Here is a 19,187-nt window from a genome sequence, read left to right on the forward strand (position 1 = left end):
GACTACTACTACTACTACTACTACTACTACTAATAATAATAATAATAATAATAATAATAATAATAATAATAATAATAATAATTCCTTGTCAGTTCCCAGTGTGTATCATTACAATAGCATTGAGCTCTGTGTTAACAGAGATGGGGGTCTGGGGGTATTCTTTGTTATGGATGTGTCTTTAATCAGAGCTTAATGGATGACAAGGACGTTGGTAGAATTGGAAGGCAAGGGAAAGGTGACTCGTTGGGAGAACACTCTCCCCTGTACGTGACCAGAATGCAGATCTCGTGCAGCAACTTCCAAACCCAACCAATCAGCACCATGAACCCTCCTCTTCACCCCTACATGCATAGCACAGTGAACACATGTAACAATACGTGCCTCAGACAAGAACAGGCACACCAAACACACAATAGTACTGGTAACTCGAAGGGTAAGAACCTGGGTTGTGTTTTCTTTTAATACAATTGTAATATTTTTTTCAAACAATAATGTTATTGTCCTTGTATCTACTGTACTGTGATTCTAACCTGTAATGCATTGTTTAAAAATATTATTATTGTATTGCTTGACATTTAACTAGGTAAATAAACATCGTAAACTCTACAGTTGGCTAAAATACTTTTGTAAAGAATAAATAAAACACAGATAACTTTTTAAAAATTCTTTATTATGAAGTGCGACAAAATGCCTGGTGTCATTGTGCTTAGATCATTCAAATACTGGCTCGAAAAATCCCAGGAAAAAATCTCCAGAAATAACGTTATTAGATTCTTTACAGTTGTAAAAATCTTGTTAAGTTCCAAAGTATTATTTACAAGGCTTCTTGCAATAAACAGTTGTTCCTTTTTTTCTAAGTACAAAAACAGAGGTCTAGCTAGTACAAGTTCCTTCTACCTGATTCTATAAGATTGTTGTGCTACTTAAACTGTGGGACCTCCACGTGGCTAAAAACAAGGCATCTTTTGCTCTTGGGCAACTTGTGCTGTTTATGTCTGAATACAGTGCAAATAGTCTCGGATCGGGTTTGCATGGACGCAGTATTCTAGCCCTACCTCTCCTTATTGGGTGAAATGATGGGAGGTGCCAACCTTTTTGCCTGGGTGGATGTTCCGCAGGTTTGCAGAAATGATCTGAACTGCTTGGAGCTGACCAAGCAGCACCATAAACCTACATCCTAAAACTACATTAGATTAGAGGCAGGCAGTGCATACCATAGACGAAAGGAAGGGCTTTTAATCATGTATCCTATTATACTACATTGGCATTTTCCCTGATATTGGTTCTCTGTATGACTAATACGAATACTGGATTAAACCATACCTGATTTATTTGAACTGTTATACTTTTTTTGTATTTATAAAATACCATGCATTATGTCATTATTGCTTTTATAGTTCTTTATGAGATTCCTATACGAAATATTGCCCTCAGATACTATCTAGATTTTGGCAAAATCAAAAGCTTTGTAAAATTGGCATAGATGTAATACTTTTTTGCATGCAATAACGTCAAAAAGGTACCAACATAAAGGTTCAAAAAATATTATTCAGAAAGTGGCAAATGCTTTGGCATATTAATGAAGAAGGATTGGCAAAATAACATTAAAGTGCAAATTAAAAGTTTACAGAGTTCAGTAATAAAAGTTACAAAAAATGCATTATTATAATAAATACTTAAAATAATAATAATAATAATAATAATAATAATAATAATAATAATAATAATAATAATAATAATAATGTTTTACCTCGAAGGTTAACCCTTTTGTGGTCACTGGCAGCAGTACAATATCATCCAATCATAAAAGGTTTGACCTTTGTGACAAATAAGAGACATTTTAATGTCTTCACTGAGTTTCAGCAAAACGACATGATATTTTAGGTTCTAAAGTTTTTAGGGGAAAAAAAACTAAAGTACATGCGTAGAAATCCAAGGAGGTTTTTTCTCTTCATTCCATTATTGTAGAAGAAATAGAGAAGACATGTGCTATTATCAGGTCAAAGAAGACAAAGAAGAAGAAGAAATAGAGAAGACATGTGCTATTATCAGGTCATAGAAGACAAAGAAGAAGAAGAAATAGAGAAGACACGTGCTATTATCAGGTCAAAGAAGAAGAAGTTCTTAAATATGGAAGTCAATCTTCGAGTGGACTCAAAGGCGAGAATGCGCCCTTAAAACAGGCGGACTCGTAGTGCTTGTTTAGGTAGGACTTGAGGGCAAATGTTTTGTTGCATCTCTTGCATTTGTAGTGCTTGAAAGCAGAGTGAGTCTGCATGTGGGCGCGGAGGTTGGAGCGGTCAGCGAACGCCTTCCCGCAGTGGGCACATCCAAATGGCTTCTCACCTGTGTGGGACCTCATGTGACCCTGCAGCAGCCACGGTCTGCTGAAGGCTTTGCCACAGATGTCACACTTGTGCTTGAGGTCATGGGTCAGCAAGTGCATGGCCATGGCTGGCATGGACACATAGACCTTCCCGCAGGTGTGGCACTTCTTGGCCATCTTGCTGTCCATGCTGCGGTGGGTCTGCTTGTGCCGGCTCAAGTTGGAAGACGTGGCGTAGGTCTTTCCACACTCGTTGCAAGTATGGCGCTGGATGGTCCTGGGGCTGCTGATGACTTTCCTCCTCGACCTTCCATCCGTGATGAAGAAGGCATCTACTGTGTAACCTTCACTCACGGCATTGTCTCCATTGATGTAACCAGATGTGATCTCCGACTGGGGGCTGTCTGGCTGGTCTGAATCCGGGGCTCTGTAATCTCCATGCACACCGCTGTAGATGGGTTCAGGAGAGGGCACTTTAATTGCACTGTCGTTTTCTCCATCGTAGACAGATGGGGTGATGTAGTCACTGATGTATCCTAGAATTGAAAAGACCAAGGATCTTTATTCAATTATTTATATGCACATGGGGATTAATGTGTGAACTCTAAGGTTTTTAAATGCAACAAGCTAGTTCTGCCAGTTTCCCACATTATTTGTCTGCTTCATTCATATTTCTGTTGTTTACAATAAACGATTGTTCCAGCAACATATAAATCTACTGAATTCTTACGGAATTTTTTTTTTTCTGCATCACTCCCATTAATCAGTAGCACTCCATTTCAATTAACATTGTAACCCATTTAAGGACAAAAGGCATGGCATATAAAATAGGCCCCATTAATAACTGCACATGGAACTAAAACAGGATTCACACAATGAGGTCAATGCAATCGAAACGAGACCTTTTTTTAGTACTGGAAACCATTATGATAATTTTGTCAAAAAAATGTTTTCGGAGTGTTTCCGTGAACATTATAGTGGGCTATGAACAAATATTTAAATATGTGTATTATATGGAGCATAAATACTTTAAACAGACCTGTATGAATCTGAGCCTGTTTTACATTTCTGATTTAGACATTGAGTTCTTATTTGAAAACTTGACCCAACTCAGGTGTTTACTACTAAAACGTGCAACGCTCTATGCACGCTAACATATCATTCTTATACACCCTGGATTGTTAGGAAGTAAACATAGCGCTGCATATTATCAATATTTATTTGTAATATGTAGGTTTTATCCGAATTTACCTTACAGTTATTCTGTCCCATTAAATGTGCTGAGGCAAAAAGGGTCTGTTGCACACAGCATGACCCGAGTCAGCGAAGCTTGTTTAGTACTGCCTTCTGCAAAAATACTTTAAACGTGCATACGCTGACAAAACCCAATAACAATTAATAATAATAATAATAATAATAATAATAATAATAATAATAATAATAATAATAATAATCACCAGGCACAAATAAAGCGCACTTGTAGCTAGCTTTTTTATTTTTTTTTTTTTTATTTTTTTTTTTTTTTACCTTTGTCGTGTAGTCTTACGCTAATATCCGTTCTTGATTTACCATAGGAGCGTTCGAGATCAGCAGATGAAAAATCATCAAGCTTGACCTTTTTAACCAGGAAAGACCTTGGCATGTTTTTTTTGTTTGTTTGTTTTTTTGTTGTTGTTTTTTTTTTGTGCTGCAAAAAAAGAGAACAAGAAAAAAAAAAGAAAAATGCTCGTTCAGCACTGATTGTCTCTGTTCTCGCAGCGTTGATGCAGACTATTTTACAGCTCTGCGGCCGTGCAGCGATGAAATTCCAGTGTCAGATCAGGATATATAAACCAGCTCTCTAGTACTGCTGTGACGGGCTGCTGTGCTGCAACGCCGCTTTCCGTTGTAAAGAAATGCAACTTCAGCACTGGATAGCTCCTTTATTCGTGACGCTCAATCGATGTAATTCAGCACCGGACAGCTTCCAGCTTTGAAGGTGCTCTCGTTTGATTCCTCGAGTTGCTACTGCAACACATTACAACTACTGTGCATTAAACAAACAAACATAAAAAATCTATTTATAGAATTGCTACTTCAGAACAGTAGAGCTTCCCGTTTTCTGCACGTTTTACCCGCAATCTGTTGTAATGCAGAAGCTTACAGGACTTGATTTTTGAACACCCAAAGAAAATAAATCAAACAACAAAAATCTCCCTCGACCAAAAATATCTGGACAGCTCCCAGCCTCTCCGATGCAAGGTTCTGAATTTCTGAAGTCTGTTGATCCGTTCTTGGATTTATAGGGCTGCGATCAGGTGGTAGATGGAATGGAAGTGCTTAATTTAATCCATCAAATAATCTCCCGGGAACAACGGCCGGCTAGAATGATTTATTGATGCTGTTCCTCGTCTCCCCTCTCTCCCTTTTTGCGATGCCAAATAAATACATTATATATATATATATATATATATATATATATATATATATATATATATATATATATATATATATATATATATATATATTAAAAAAGCCAGATTGCATGGATTCCTTAAATAACATTTAATGCATAGTGTATTGATCATCCACTTTTAAGAGTTGTTAAAATGCTTGTGTGTGTGTGTGTGTGTGTGTGTGTGTGTGTTTGTGTACCTAAGTATGTGCGTGCGTGCGTGTGTGTGTCTGTGGGGGGGGGGGGGGGGGGGGTTGATTGGTTACCATATATCCAATAATAATAAACTAACTTGTGAATGTGTGGGCCCATCACGCTGAATGGAAACTGAAGAATCGGATTGCAGCAAATTATTTATTCACCGTTGTAATTAAATTTGCCCTTGTTCCCAGATTAGTAATTGATGAGGACATAAGGGGTTAAAGGTTCAGAACTGTGTTGCAATCAAACCGCGCACCGTCAACAGGTGATCCTCTGAAATAGACGCTAAATACAAACGTTTTTTTATATAGATAGATAGACAGATAGATAGATATGATCTAGTGACAATGACAGTGGTCTATAATGCTAAAGCACTCACCAACCAGTGACCTTACCTCACAGCAATTATAAGTGTAGTTGCCGCTAATAGGTTCCAATGGGAACGTGACATATACTATTACATATTTTCAGATCTCTTGTACATACAAGTGACCAAAGTAATACTGCATATATATATATATATATATATATATATATATATATATATATATATATATATATATATATATATATATATAAACAATAAAACCTCATTTGATTTACATTTGCATTCTCTTCCCTCCCTCTCTATAATTTCCTCATACACTATCACCATTAACCGCTAAACTAAGGGATGGATGCGGCCTAAAGTTTGCAGGTCACCCTGTTACATCACACCCAGTAAGCCAATGGTGTTCCTGGTATGCAAATGAGGGGAGCTGGATGCCAGAAGGTCCCTTTCTTCAGTGATTCCTTTATGAGGCATATGCCCGTAATTAACAGAGATCTCGCAGCGAGAGCGTTCTGTGTTGTTAACACCGTGTACGATTTTGTTCAACGCTACAGTGAAAACCTCAACAGTGGTGTGTTGATGCGACACTGACCCCGATTAAAACACACGATATGACCCCTTATTATAAACTCCTCATAATCGCGACTTCACAATTGTTTTAAACCAAGTGATGGTTTGCATTTACTACGTTATATTATTATTATTATTTATTTCTTAGCAGACGCCCTTATCCAGGGCGACGTACAATTGTTACAAGGTATCACATTATTTTTTACATACAAGTACCCATTTATACAGTTGGGTTTTTACTGGAGCAATCTAGGTAAAGTACCTTGCTCAACGGTACAGCAGCAGTGTCCCCCACAAGGGATTGAACCCACGACCCTCCGGTCAGGAGTCCAGAGCCCTAACCACTACTCCACACTGCTGCTTGTGTTCTAGCTGTTAAACTGTTTTTTTTTTTTAAAAAAACAAACAAAAAAAAAAACACGACGATTATTGCACGATGTTCAGTAACTAAACACGTTGTAACATTGTATATAACTGGTGTATGTATGTCTCCCCAGGGAGTTCTCGGATTTAGAAAAAGGCCCACTTGTTATTTTGCTACAGTATTAGATCTACTCTATTTTATTGTTGTTCGTAATGCAGTAAAACCCTTCATGTAAAAAGTCTGATGACTGAAACACAGCCGTCAATGTTAATTTGGAGTTTTTGAAGTTTAGGCTGCGGTTTCTAAGCCTCGTTTAATTGCCCAAATGTATTTAATCAATGAATCTAATCAACTAAAAGAAACGTCGTTTTTGTAAAGTTAACAAAACTCTAGTGTGTGTCTTTAACTGGGGTGACCTGATGTGTTTATTGAAAAAGATGTAAAAGGCGCAGCCACTTCTAGAATTCTGAATGTTCCTCCAGAAGAGATGAGTTCAGCTGAAAAAGAGAAGAAAATAGAAGATGTTTTCATTTGCATAATAATAGCCTAAGATGTGCTGCAATACTGAAACGTCTTGTCAGATTTGAATTTTTTTTAAAAAAAGGTTCATTAGCATTTAATTCTCACATTGGATTTTTACAGTACGGGATCCGTGTTATGTCATTATATATATGTGTGTGTGTGTGCGTGTGTGTGTGTGTGTGTGTGGATAAGATCAAATTAAATAAATAAAAGCATGTGAGACGTCTGGAATTGTCGCCATTAGATATAGCAGCCAGCATATTTTCCCATCTCCTAAATCCTAAATGAAAGCTCATATCACACCAGGCGTAACCAGTGTAGGCAGGCAGGCCGACTCCTGTAACATTGTTCCAATGAAGGGATCCCTATGATGACCGGCCTTCAACATTCATTTCTTATTTATGATGTTTGCATTATATCCTGCTGATTCAGTAGCATGCTGACTAAGCGAGAAACAGATCTGAAAGTGGAATCCATGCTAAATGAGGATGTGCCTGAATTATTTTAAGGCATGAACAACACATTAGGTGCTTAGTGGTTTAGTGTGAGCCTGCAGGAAATCACCATTTGTATTGCTTTACAGGACTGTAAATATCTATTTTAAAAAAATAATAACTTTGGGAATTACCAATCATTACAGATCAGTTTGTTAAGTAATGGGCCAAAGACTAAACCAAGCAGAAATACATTGGTCTTATACTTAATACTGTACTGTGATTAAAAGAAAAATGCCACAAACCTGTACTGTCAAGTAACAGTTGAAATAGATCAGCATCATAAAGTAACCTAAAACTAAAACATGAGTGGTCAAAACTTCGATAAAGTGATCCATGAAATGACTTGTGTTTATACATGCTACAACCGGAATGAGAAAGAGCAAGTGCATTCCTATAGGGATTGGCAACAGCTAAAACACGACAGATTGGCCTTGATTTTCTATTGTGCTCACTCATTGCCCTTCATTTAAGTTAGATGTTTCATTTTTATCTGTAGCCTGCAAAGTGGGGAGCAGATACTATAATGATGCTTTCCATCTGTCTGTCCGTCCGCCTTTCACACTCCATAACTCACAAACTGAGCAGGTTCTGGAGGGCTTTGTCACAAAGGTAGACTAAGGGATAAACAAGGATTGTGGGAAGCCTTTGACTTTCACCTCCAGATCAAGGTTACACCCAGTAGAACCAATTATTCGATTTAGATAAAAAAAAATAATAATAATTGAATTAAGCATTTAGGTACGAACTTGGTTTGTATTGTGTTTGAAGTAAATACATGAATCACAAATTGGTCAAGATAGCTTCTGTTTTCAACTTTCTCAAAGTGCCATTGACCAAAAACCATTGACCCAACAATGTCCTGTGAAGGATTCTCATAGTGGACAACAGTTCATTGTGAAAACAATTATTATTTTTATTTGGTGGATGTTGGGGATGGGGGTGGGAGGTTGTGGGGAGGGGGGGGGGTGTATATTTCCATATTAACCTAAATATAATCTTTTTCTATATATGGTTAATTCCTGTAGATTTGTGAGATCAAGTATTGTATTACCATGTCATATAATATAGTAGCCTACCTTAATATAATGAAACTAAGACTAGAAATGTGCAAGAAACAAGGTTCATCTTGAAGAGCGTTGGTGGTAAGTTAATTAGTTCTTTTCAAATCTAACTTTTATATACAGAATGTTCTTTACAATATTTGAAATCTGTCTTCCAACTTTATATGCAAAAAACATTATTTAAATTATATTTAATTGCTTATATTTTTTATACATACTGTAATATTCCTAATTATTGTACCATTTTTGACATTGAATAACACACTTGCGAAATGAATGTAAAAACACATTTGCAACAGTATGTAGTACGTTAGAGAAAATAGAAGAAAATATCAATATAATTGATCTCAATGGAAAGTGTTACACGGATGGAATCAGTGCATGGTGAACATGCTAACAGCGTTGATTTTGTATCAGTCTTCATCAAGCTTGCCCTGTGTTTGTGTCTGTACTGCATTTCACATAAGGTCCTGGCAGCAGATACCAGAATACATGATTCTAGTTTAGGACATGCAATGGATGGTTCAATGTCATTGAATACCAGAATATTAGAAACTGTGATTATTTTTTGACTTTCCTAAATTAATCTAATCCTTGTAGCGCTTCTTTTTTAAAAAAAGAAACATGCAGTTTAATTTCAAACAGCATTAGATGGACAGATAGATCCCTGTTGATCGCTCCATGTATATTGTACAATGTTATGTTTCCTATCTATGCTATAACGCATTTTTTTAAAGAAATGAATGCCTTTGCAGTAATAACTAGAGCTGATTTATTGAGACTCGTCCATATCGTAAACACATTTTTGACAACAGCTTTTTCTGATCAGACATTAGAAAACATCCATGAAAAAGAACAGTATCTGTACTGACCATTTCTCATCAAAAAATATTTACCAAATTTGTGTAAAAAAAAAAAAAAAAAAAACTATGATGAATCAGACCATACAAGCAAGAAAACATAAGTAATGCGTTTTACATAGAAATAAATGCATTCAAAAATATATTTGTCTTGTTAAAAGTCTTAGTAGAGCTGTCTTTGTATTGAACTCTTTTCTGCCGAGTTAACAGGCAAGAGTGATTAATGCCCTTGGTTTCACTTTGTGCCCGGAAACTCCTCCAACCAGTCAGTTACAGCAGCGGTTTTCAACCCCAGTCCTGGGGACCCCCTGTGTCTGCTGGTTTTCATTCCAACTGAGCTCTCAGTTACTTGACTAGACCCTTCATTGAAATTATAATTTGCTTAATTAGACTGTTTAAATTGTTTTCAGCTCTTAAACAGTTGCAGATTTCAAGTTAGCATTAACATTTTAGTAACTTAAACTCTGCAACTGTTTAATAGCTGAAAACAATTAAAAATGTATAATTAAGCAAATTATCATTTCAATGAAGGGTCTAGTCAAGTAACTGAGAGCTCAGTTGGAATGAAAACCAGCAGACACAGGGGGTCCCCAGGACCAGGGTTGAAAACCACTGAGTTACAGTATTATATTACCCTACAGGGGTATAGTTCATACATACAGTACTGGGTTACAGTATTATATTACCCTACAGGGGTATAGTTCATACATACAGTACTGAGTTACAGTATTATATTACCCTACAGGGGTATAGTTCATACATACAGTACTGGGTTACAGTATTATATTACCCTACAGGGGTATAGTTCATACATACAGTACTGAGTTACAGCATTATATTACCCTACAGGGGAATAGTTCATACATACAGTATATAACATTCAATCTTAAGATATGTAGAAATGCTAAAAGAAACTAATACATTTAAAGACTTTGATTAAGACTTCTAGTGAAAGGAAGACACGAGTGAAGAATTGCAGTTGAAATGAGGGGGCACATTTCTCCTCTTTGTACGTTAGATCCGACAGTAGCAATTAGCAGTAAGAACTCATGAAAGCTGACCATAGACAATGTTTCCTGAGGTCCTTTGCCACCCAACATGTGTGGACCGATACTGTATATCTGAGTGTTTTTTCACTAGTAACCCTTAAATTCCAGCCTTGTTTGTGTATTAAACCTGGAACGTGCCAAATGAGTCAAAATCAGTGTTATTGACCAAATGCAAACCCAGACAGATGTAAACAACGCCATGACTGTCGTGTTTCTATTTAAGTGAATTGGGGTTTCATCCATCCTGACTAGTCGAAACACAAAACAGAGCAGCAACCATTGCTGTCTATAGCAGTGTGCTTGTAAACTTTGCATGGTACATATAATTTCAATTAAAATGTAGCTTTTGAACCATTAGACACAAATCAGCCAACAAATCATTAATATAAACAGTTTGCCTACTTTTCCTTTGGGTTCATTTTCATTCACAACCCCCCATCTCCCACTGAGGGTGTCTCAATGATCTTGTCCAATGGCCAGATAATAGCCACTTGCCAAAATGACCAAGTAACATGCACAGCCACTTTAACACTTTAATTTCATATTGAAGTTGAAGGGGTCTTAAAATAATGAACAGCATGAACATGGGGCAATATTTAATTAAATTAAATTAAAACATCATTGATCGTGGTACTCTTAGCTCTACAGTTTCTTGGATGTCATTATCATGGTAGTGATAAGTATGCCTAAGGCTGATCCTGCATGGTAGAGGACAGGTTAACCTTGGAATATATCCAAACAGCCCCGAGCCTGGTGTTTCTTTGCATGAGACCATGGCACCGTGCCTATACTAATAAAACTCCTTACATAGAGTTGTAACTGTTTTAGAAATTGACTTGTGGTTTTATTGCTCTGCAAATCGTTTGTTGGGCATGCTAGAATATGAAATGCTGTTTGCTATTTTGTGTGGTGCTATGCTAGCGTTGTCTGTATGTTTTCTTTAACTCAATGTAAAAGCCAGCCTGTGGAAAGTTACTGAGAAAAAAATACAGTACATTCCTTATTTGGGTATGAGATATGGAGGTACCAATGTCTGTGTCTTGTAATCTTTTTTTTTTTTTTTTTTTTTTTTTTTTATTTAGTCGTCACCAATTATTTTACCCCGGTTTTCACCCCAATTTAGCATGCCCAATTATTATTTGTATCCCCAGCTCACCGCTCGCAACCCCCCCGCCGACTCGAGAAACGGAGGCTGGAACACGCGTCCTCCGAAACGTGCTCCTGCCAAGCTGTCATTTTTCGCACTGCAGATCCACAGCAATGCCACCAGACCTATAGTGCCGGAGGACAACACAGATCTGGCGGCTCCGCTGCAGAGCCACAGGCGCTCTATCGGCCACAGGGGTCGCTGATGCGCGGTGAGCCGTGGATTCCCCTGCCGACCTAAGCCCTCCCTACCCGGGCAGCGCTCAGCCAATTGTGCGCCGCCCCCTAGGAACTCCATAGCCTGGATTCGAACCTGCTATCTCCAGGCTATAGGGCACATCCTGCACTCCGCGCGGAGCGCCTTTAGTGGATGCGCCACTCGGGAGCCCCCGTGTCTTGTAATCTTTTGTAGCACTATATCTCATTAGCAGAATGTGTGTTGAATGCATGAGTTGTGAGTATGTTTATCTTAGAACATTAGCATTGTCCAGGAGAGACAGAATACAGGAAGGTGGCAGGTCAAGTTATACCAGGAGAGCAGTGATAATGAAGGAAGAGTTATTGAGGAATGATGGAACCTGAGCAGTGATAATGAAGGAAGAGCTATTGAGGAATGATGGAACCTGAGCAGTGATAATGAAGCAAGAGTTATTGAGGAATGATGGAACCTGAGCAGTGATAATGAAGGAAGTTATTGAGGAATGATGGAACCTGAGCAGTGATAATGAAGGAAGAGCTATTGAGGAATGATGGAACATGAGCAGTGATAATGAAGGAAGAGCTATTGAGGAATGATGGAACCTGAGCAGTGATAATGAAGGAAGAGTTATTGAGGAATGATGGAACCTGAGCAGTGATAATGAAGGAAGTTATTGCGGAATGATGGAACCTGAGCAGTGATAATGAAGGAAGAGCTATTGAGGAATGATGGAACCTGAGCAGTGATAATGAAGGAAGAGCTATTGAGGAATGATGGAACCTGAGCAGTGATAATGAAGGAAGAGCTATTGAGGAATGATGGAACCTGAGCAGTGACAATGAGGAGAGGATTGTTATAGACTGATGTATCCAAGTTAGGTATAAAACAGGCTTATTTAGCTCTTTGTTAGATCAATGGAAGAAAAGAGGACTGCTACACTCTGGTCTCCAGAGCTGGTAACTATGCCTTTTTCATTTTGCTTACTGTTCTCTATGTTTAATAAAGTATTACTATTAAACTGAATCTCTGTCCTGAATGATTGAATGAATGAGTGAATGATTCTGGGTTAATTCATCACACTCACACCAGTGAGACACTTCACACGCACATCATGGATACGAAACATGTATCAAGGCCAGCATATAGAAATGAGAGTGGCTTTCCGCACCTTTTGTTTCAATGTAACAGACATAAGCTTGGTGTGTCAGTGACCATGCAGGCAGCAAGTAAGAATCTTAACAACTGCACAAAAGAGCCAGGCTTGTTTCACTCGACTCACATCTCCCCTGCACCCCACTGCACTGCCTGTTACAACAACACCATCCACCAACATTGCTTCCAGGATAATGTTTTATATGGATTGTTTAGTCATTTTGTTTAGAGCATGGGGGAAGTTTCCCCAGAATTAAGTTAATTTAGCAACGTAGGTTCTAACATAGCCGTCAGCTCAGAATGGTTTTCAGTCTTTCTATAATTGTCTCCATCAAACCAAGGTCTAGATTAGTGGACCCAGGGGCCCTTGGGAGGCTGGGTGATGGGTTCAGGAAATATTACTACAGAAATATTAGCCCTGTTTACACTTGTCTTCCACACCTGACATGCCATACCGCATCGATGCCTGCCAATAAGAGTGAGGGTTATTATACTACAGTTCCAAAGGTCTTCAGAAACAAGTTGAACTGACCACTTACACCATCCAACAACCAACATGTGCTAGGCTCACCAAGATATTGTAATGTGTCACAGGCATCTCAGTTGTGGTCACAAATTATAAATTGCTGTGTAATTTAAAGACAAGCAAGTAGTAATTGTATTCATTCCTTTCACATCTCTGACAATAAACCACAAGGGCCTGTCTGCCAACCTATTTATTATTATTTTTTGACTCCACTTGGGTCTCCAGCCATGGTTTGGGATAAAGATTTAAACACTGCAATGCACTTGCATCCGTAGCTGTCAAAGTAAAGCTCTATCCAGCAGTGAAGTAAATTGTGGTGAGACTCCAGAAGTGGGAGAATAATACAGTGTGTTGCAGCAGCACAGCAGTAGAGCAGCGTTAATCTGATCCCTGCAGGCACTTTGAAGAGTATGAAGTCTGAATGCAGTTAATGCTATACTGTCGTTATGTTTGTGTATTTATTATATTGGTCATTTCCTAATTCTGGAAACTTTTTACCTTTTTTGAAAAAAAAATTGTATTTGTATTTTTATGACGCAATCTTCAGTATTGTAGTTACAGTGTGCTGTGGTAATTATGTATCTTAATGTGCAATTCCAGAGAATAATCAATTTTCTTTGCTATCCTGGTGACATCCCTTGTGAAATATGAAATATTCAATTAAATTCTGAATAACTTTACTTTATTTTCTTCTTCTTTTAGTGTCACCAGAATTCACCTTAGTTTTCAAAGAAACATATATATATATATATATCTATATATATATATCTATATATATATATATATATATATATATATCTATATATATATATATATATATATATATATATATATATATACATGAAAAAAAGTAGTCTTTGTTTAGTCATCAACCATGTTGAGTAAAAGACAAACCAAAGTCTACTCGTTTGTTGTTTGCAGAGACTGGGTTGGTCGCACACTCAAGATGGCTCAATTGTATCCTTAATACATTTTACACTTGATACTCAAGAAAGTAAAAAGCAAGCGGCAATATTTTACATCTAAAAAGCAATTTTTTATTATTAAAAACACAAAACACAACACATTTCAACAATACGTGTCTTCATCAGGTGTTAGAGATTCAAAAACAACATCAGGTGAATCCTATATAAGTCAGTAAATGGAGCCAATTAAATAGAATAATAAGTAATTAACTCATTAGTAAAGTATCTAAATTCAAGATAATTGATCCTGACATATACTTAAAAAAATGTGCTAGTATAAATATCATTATTGCATATATTACTGCAGTTTTTATTTTTTTAATTAATCAGCTTGAATCAGTGAGTGATACTGATTCCATTGAGTCTTTCTCTGTAGCAGCACAATATAATAAATAGTGCTCACCGGCAATCTTTTCTACTGATTTTAAATCTTTTAAAACAAACATGAGCTTTAGCTTTTTCAGGCCATGCATTGATTTCACACAACAGATTCACATTCTGAATTCAATTTCCCACTGCTGTGTCAAACCTGCAAACACTGACTTCAGATTACCATTGCTGAGTCATACTAGGTTTTTAGGCAGTATTGAAATAAAAGGCCTTATTCACAAAGCTGTAACTCATAATTTAGTCAAATTAGAATGCTTTTTTTAACTCAGCTGTGGTGGATTAAAACAGTTTTAGTATGTATGAAACATGCTTGAGACAATTGTTTTTATGAATATCACATTTTTATTGAATTCAACAAAACAGACTTTTAAAATCTAACTCATGTTATCAAGCTCCATGTATGTGGTCGGGCTTAAATAACTCCTAGTTAAAGCTGTGTATCTGGAGCCATGGCATGTGGTATAATTATTGCATACTTCTGACATTGGTCCTTAACTTGGGGATGAAAAAAAACAATCTTTTAGCTTGTCATCGTTCCATGATGAAAAGAAAAAATTGTAAAGACTAGAATGTGATGCAAGGGGGTGAAGTGGGTTTCTTTACAAGACACTGTATTCCTAACTGATAGGGACGAGCATTGCTGGAAGATTGGACCAATACTGAATGAGATTAGTTTAGTCGTACTTCTTCAAAATCAAGCTATGTGATTTTAAAAGGATGTCAAATCTTACTGTAGGGCTAGCCCTTTCAATAAAGTGCATGTTCTCTCCACTGTGGGTTCCCTCTGCCTTTCTTCTTTGACTGTTAATTCAAGGTCACAGCTACTCTATATTAAACACTCACGCAAGTACATTCCTATTCAGTTCAACCCTAATGTGCACAATAATAATATTAAGTACCTCCGCTGTTTTTTGTTTTGTATCTTGGGGACACAACTTATGTTAATTTGTTTGAGTTTGCTTTCTTTATGGTCTTGTGGTTAATCCTTCTTGCATATACAGTACTGGACCATCAACAGTATGTTTGAAAGCTTTATTGCTATTATGTCCAACCAAAATGACAGGAGCAGGGCTCTACCCTAACTTTTTTTTCCTAGGAGCACATGTACGCCCAGGTCACGTTCTGAGAAATGTAGGCACACATTAAAAAAATAAAATTAAAAATACACAAACACAGTTTTGCAAAAAGTAAGCATAATGGTACCAACATTTATGGTGAACATCTCTTTTTTTTCTTTTTTTTCAGAGCACTTGTGGAGTTTAATATTTCTGCATCAACAAAATATTTTTTTTTTTTCCAACTGAAATGTCTTTTCATCTGAAGTTGTAAGGTTAGCTGAGACTCTTGCTGAGGCCCAGTAGTAATTCTCTTGGCCTTTAGCGGTTGAGTGGTTCTGTGTAAAGCCAAGGTGCCTGTCTGCCTGTCTGTGTGAGCCAGACTTCTCTTGTGAAAATTCCCTATCAGTCAGATCTCTGTGCCTGGAAACCGTGACAACATTAATCTTATTTGTCATAACCGGTCCCAGGGGAGGCCTGGCCAGCCTGGGCCCTCGATTTGAGGATTTGCTGGACCCCCTTTATCTCATCCCTGCAGTCTGTGAACCTAATTAGATGTGAAAGTTAAAGAGGCTGAAATGGGGACAAAAGCGACATTATGCAAATACCGTTTGATTTGTGTCCATCCATTCCACTCTCTTTCTTTCTTCCCCTCTAGAATGGTCATTTAAAACAGTGAAGAAGAAGACAAACCTCACAGGAGACTCTGTAAACTGCCCCCCTCGCTCCCTTTCTCGTGATAAATCATTGGGATAATTGGACACTTTGTCTAAAATCCTTTTTATCATTTTCCTCTTTTTTTTTACAGAAGAGCTGTCCTCTAAGTCCCACTGGTGTGGATATCCAAAGATAAAAAGAGAGAGCGATATTTAAGAGCTGACAGAGACATTTCTTGTGGTTTAGGATATTGTTCATATTTGTTCACATTACATCTGATTAATATATTACAGATTTACAATACAAATAAAACAACAAGAAAACTAAAATAAATCATATGAATAGTATACATAAAGGGCTTGCGCCATCCAATAAATAGGAGCAAGATTGCCCAACAGGCAGATCTGCACAGCTGTTTGGCTAAACTTGTTGCAAGGATTGTAATATTTTAAATTACAGGATATGATTTATAGCACTTTGTAACAATGACTTGGATTATAATTATTTAAGTAGTGTTATTATTATTATTATTATTATTATTATTATTATTATTACATTAAACAATAATACTGTATCATACAATAAATCCAAGAAAAGGATATTTATTTGCAATCTTTTATTTTATTACACCCACACATTAGAAAAACTTGCAAAAAATAAAATAAAAAAATAAATAACCAATACATTTGCAATTACAGACACATCCAGACAGACGCTCACACAGACACCCACATTCACACACTGCACAATTAGTTATGTTGGTCACAGACACAGAAACACGGCAAAGGGAGAAGACGATGTCATTACACATACCATATAACACATAGAACGAAAACACATCACAGCACAGAAGAACTAAACTGTAATATTTTTGTTGGTGCTCCATTTTCTTGTCATATTAACAGACAAGTGCAAGTACTAGCTGCCTCTTATAAGTGGTTGCCAATATAAAACAGAGGTAATGTTGCTAGGTTCAAAAAAGTAAGACCACCCTTTGTGCATCTACTGGAAACATCTTCCCCTTTGCACTGAAGGCTGAAATGAGAAGCTTGGGTACTTTTTGACCCAGTTCTTTCTTTCGAACCTCATATTAGGAGAGTAACTAAAGAGTCTTTCTGTCATCTTAGAAATCTTGCCAAAATAAGATGTTCTCTTTCACTACAAGACGCAGGAAGACTGATGCATGCTTTTGTAACATCTAGAAATGATTATTGTAATTGTCTATTCTCTGGCATTCCAAGTCAAGTTTTATCCCGTTTGCAACTTGTACAAAATGCTGCTGCCAGGATTTGAACTAAAACAAGAAAGTATGACCATATTACACCGGTATTGGCAGCTCTACATTGGCTTCCAGTTCGGCTCCAGGCTGATTTTAAGCTTCTGCTCATAACCTACAAAGCCTTACATGATCTGACTCCCTCTTACCTGAATGATGCCGGGCTGCTCACTATTCCCAGAGCTTTCAGTTACAGGGCCCCTAAATCATGGAACAATTTTCCCATTTCTGTAAGGGAAGCACCAACAGTAGCAGGTTTTATAAGACTAAAGATACATTTTTATAATCTTTCTTATCTTAAAATGATTGTTTTCTTTTATCGTCTATGGTTTTATTGTTTCACTCCTCTTGTTTTTATTTATATGGTTTATCTTCTTATTTATGCATTTGATTGCATTGCATTCTTATTGTTTAATTGATCTTGTTTTTATTTCCTTCTGTTTTATCTATTTATTTATGCATTTACTCTCCTGCTCATGTATTTTCATTTACTGTGATTATTGTATTTCCTGCTTGTATTTTCTGTTTTAGACATGTAAAGCACTTTGAGGCATTGCTTTTGTGAAAGGTGCTATATTAAATAAAGGTTGATTGATTGATTGATTGGTAAATGTCCAGTATCCTGTGCATGAGTGAAACTGCCCATGGTAGACGCTAACAAAATATTCTGACCAAAGCTGTCACAGAACCCCCCTCTGGAGCAGGCCAGTTTTGAGATGACTGGAATTAGGACGGCTATGTTTACACTACAGGAAAAAGAAAAACCGTCCTAAGAGATAGGCCTCCTCAAAGCCGGCTTAAAAGTGTCTGGTGTAAAAGGGGTATACAGGCAGACAGTCCAATAAAAAGATTAGGCTTTTTTTCCTCTGAGATAGCATGACCTTTAAATAAAATGAAGCAACAACCAACTCTTGAAAAAAAGCCATTGTCATAAGCAAAAAGAGGTGTAATAACATCCCGGGCAGGATGTTTAATGAAGAATATGTACATTGATGTTTTTTTGTTTTGTGCTTGTAAATTGAGAGTACACATGTGGAACAGGGAACTTTAACCTGTTTTACATAGCCCGGGCTGTCTGGGGAATTCAGCAGATTAGCATTTTTATTGCAGAGCTGAACGCCAGCATCCCAGGCTGTTCCAGGAGGATGAGCACTGCCCAGGCCGCACAGTCACATCACCCGTTCTCTGCCCTTCACAGCACAGTTCAGTGGAGGGCTGGGCTCCATAACTTAACACATTCCCACAAGTCACATAGAAACACAAATATACTGCAAATATACATGCAAATTTACTACAAATATACATGCCCGTATCTATCTATCTATCTATCTATCTATCTATCTATCTATCTATCTATCTATCTATCTATCTATCTATCTATATATATGTGTGTGTGTGTGTGTGTGTGTGTGTGTGTACAGCTATGGCCAAAAGTAAAAAAAAGAAACTATATGAACATAATTTAGTTCTTTTATTTAACATCATGTAATCAAAGAAACTACAAAAGTCTACCTGAAGCCATAATAGTAGTACAGTATGTCATGTTTTGCCAGTATTTCGTTAAGTATATGGAAAACTACAAAGCAGTATGTAATTCATCATGTTA

At 37.1% G+C, this 19,187-nt stretch overlaps 1 protein-coding gene across 1 annotated transcript; it reads right to left on the reverse strand.

Moving 5' to 3' along the window:
* Positions 1–632: 632 nt before the first annotated feature.
* Positions 633–4,637, reverse strand: LOC117394308 (transcriptional repressor scratch 1-like). The gene is made up of 2 exons (XM_033992436.3): positions 3,854–4,637; positions 633–2,862 (listed from the first exon to the last, which is right to left on the reverse strand). The coding sequence occupies exons 1-2, from the start codon at positions 3,966–3,968 to the stop codon at positions 2,138–2,140; spliced, it is 840 nt and encodes a 279-aa protein (XP_033848327.3). The 5' UTR covers positions 3,969–4,637; the 3' UTR covers positions 633–2,137.
* Positions 4,638–19,187: the final 14,550 nt, after the last annotated feature.

The sequence above is a fragment of the Acipenser ruthenus genome, chromosome 3 (assembly GCF_902713425.1).
Source record: "Acipenser ruthenus chromosome 3, fAciRut3.2 maternal haplotype, whole genome shotgun sequence".
Classification (NCBI taxonomy): Eukaryota; Metazoa; Chordata; class Actinopteri; order Acipenseriformes; family Acipenseridae; genus Acipenser; species Acipenser ruthenus.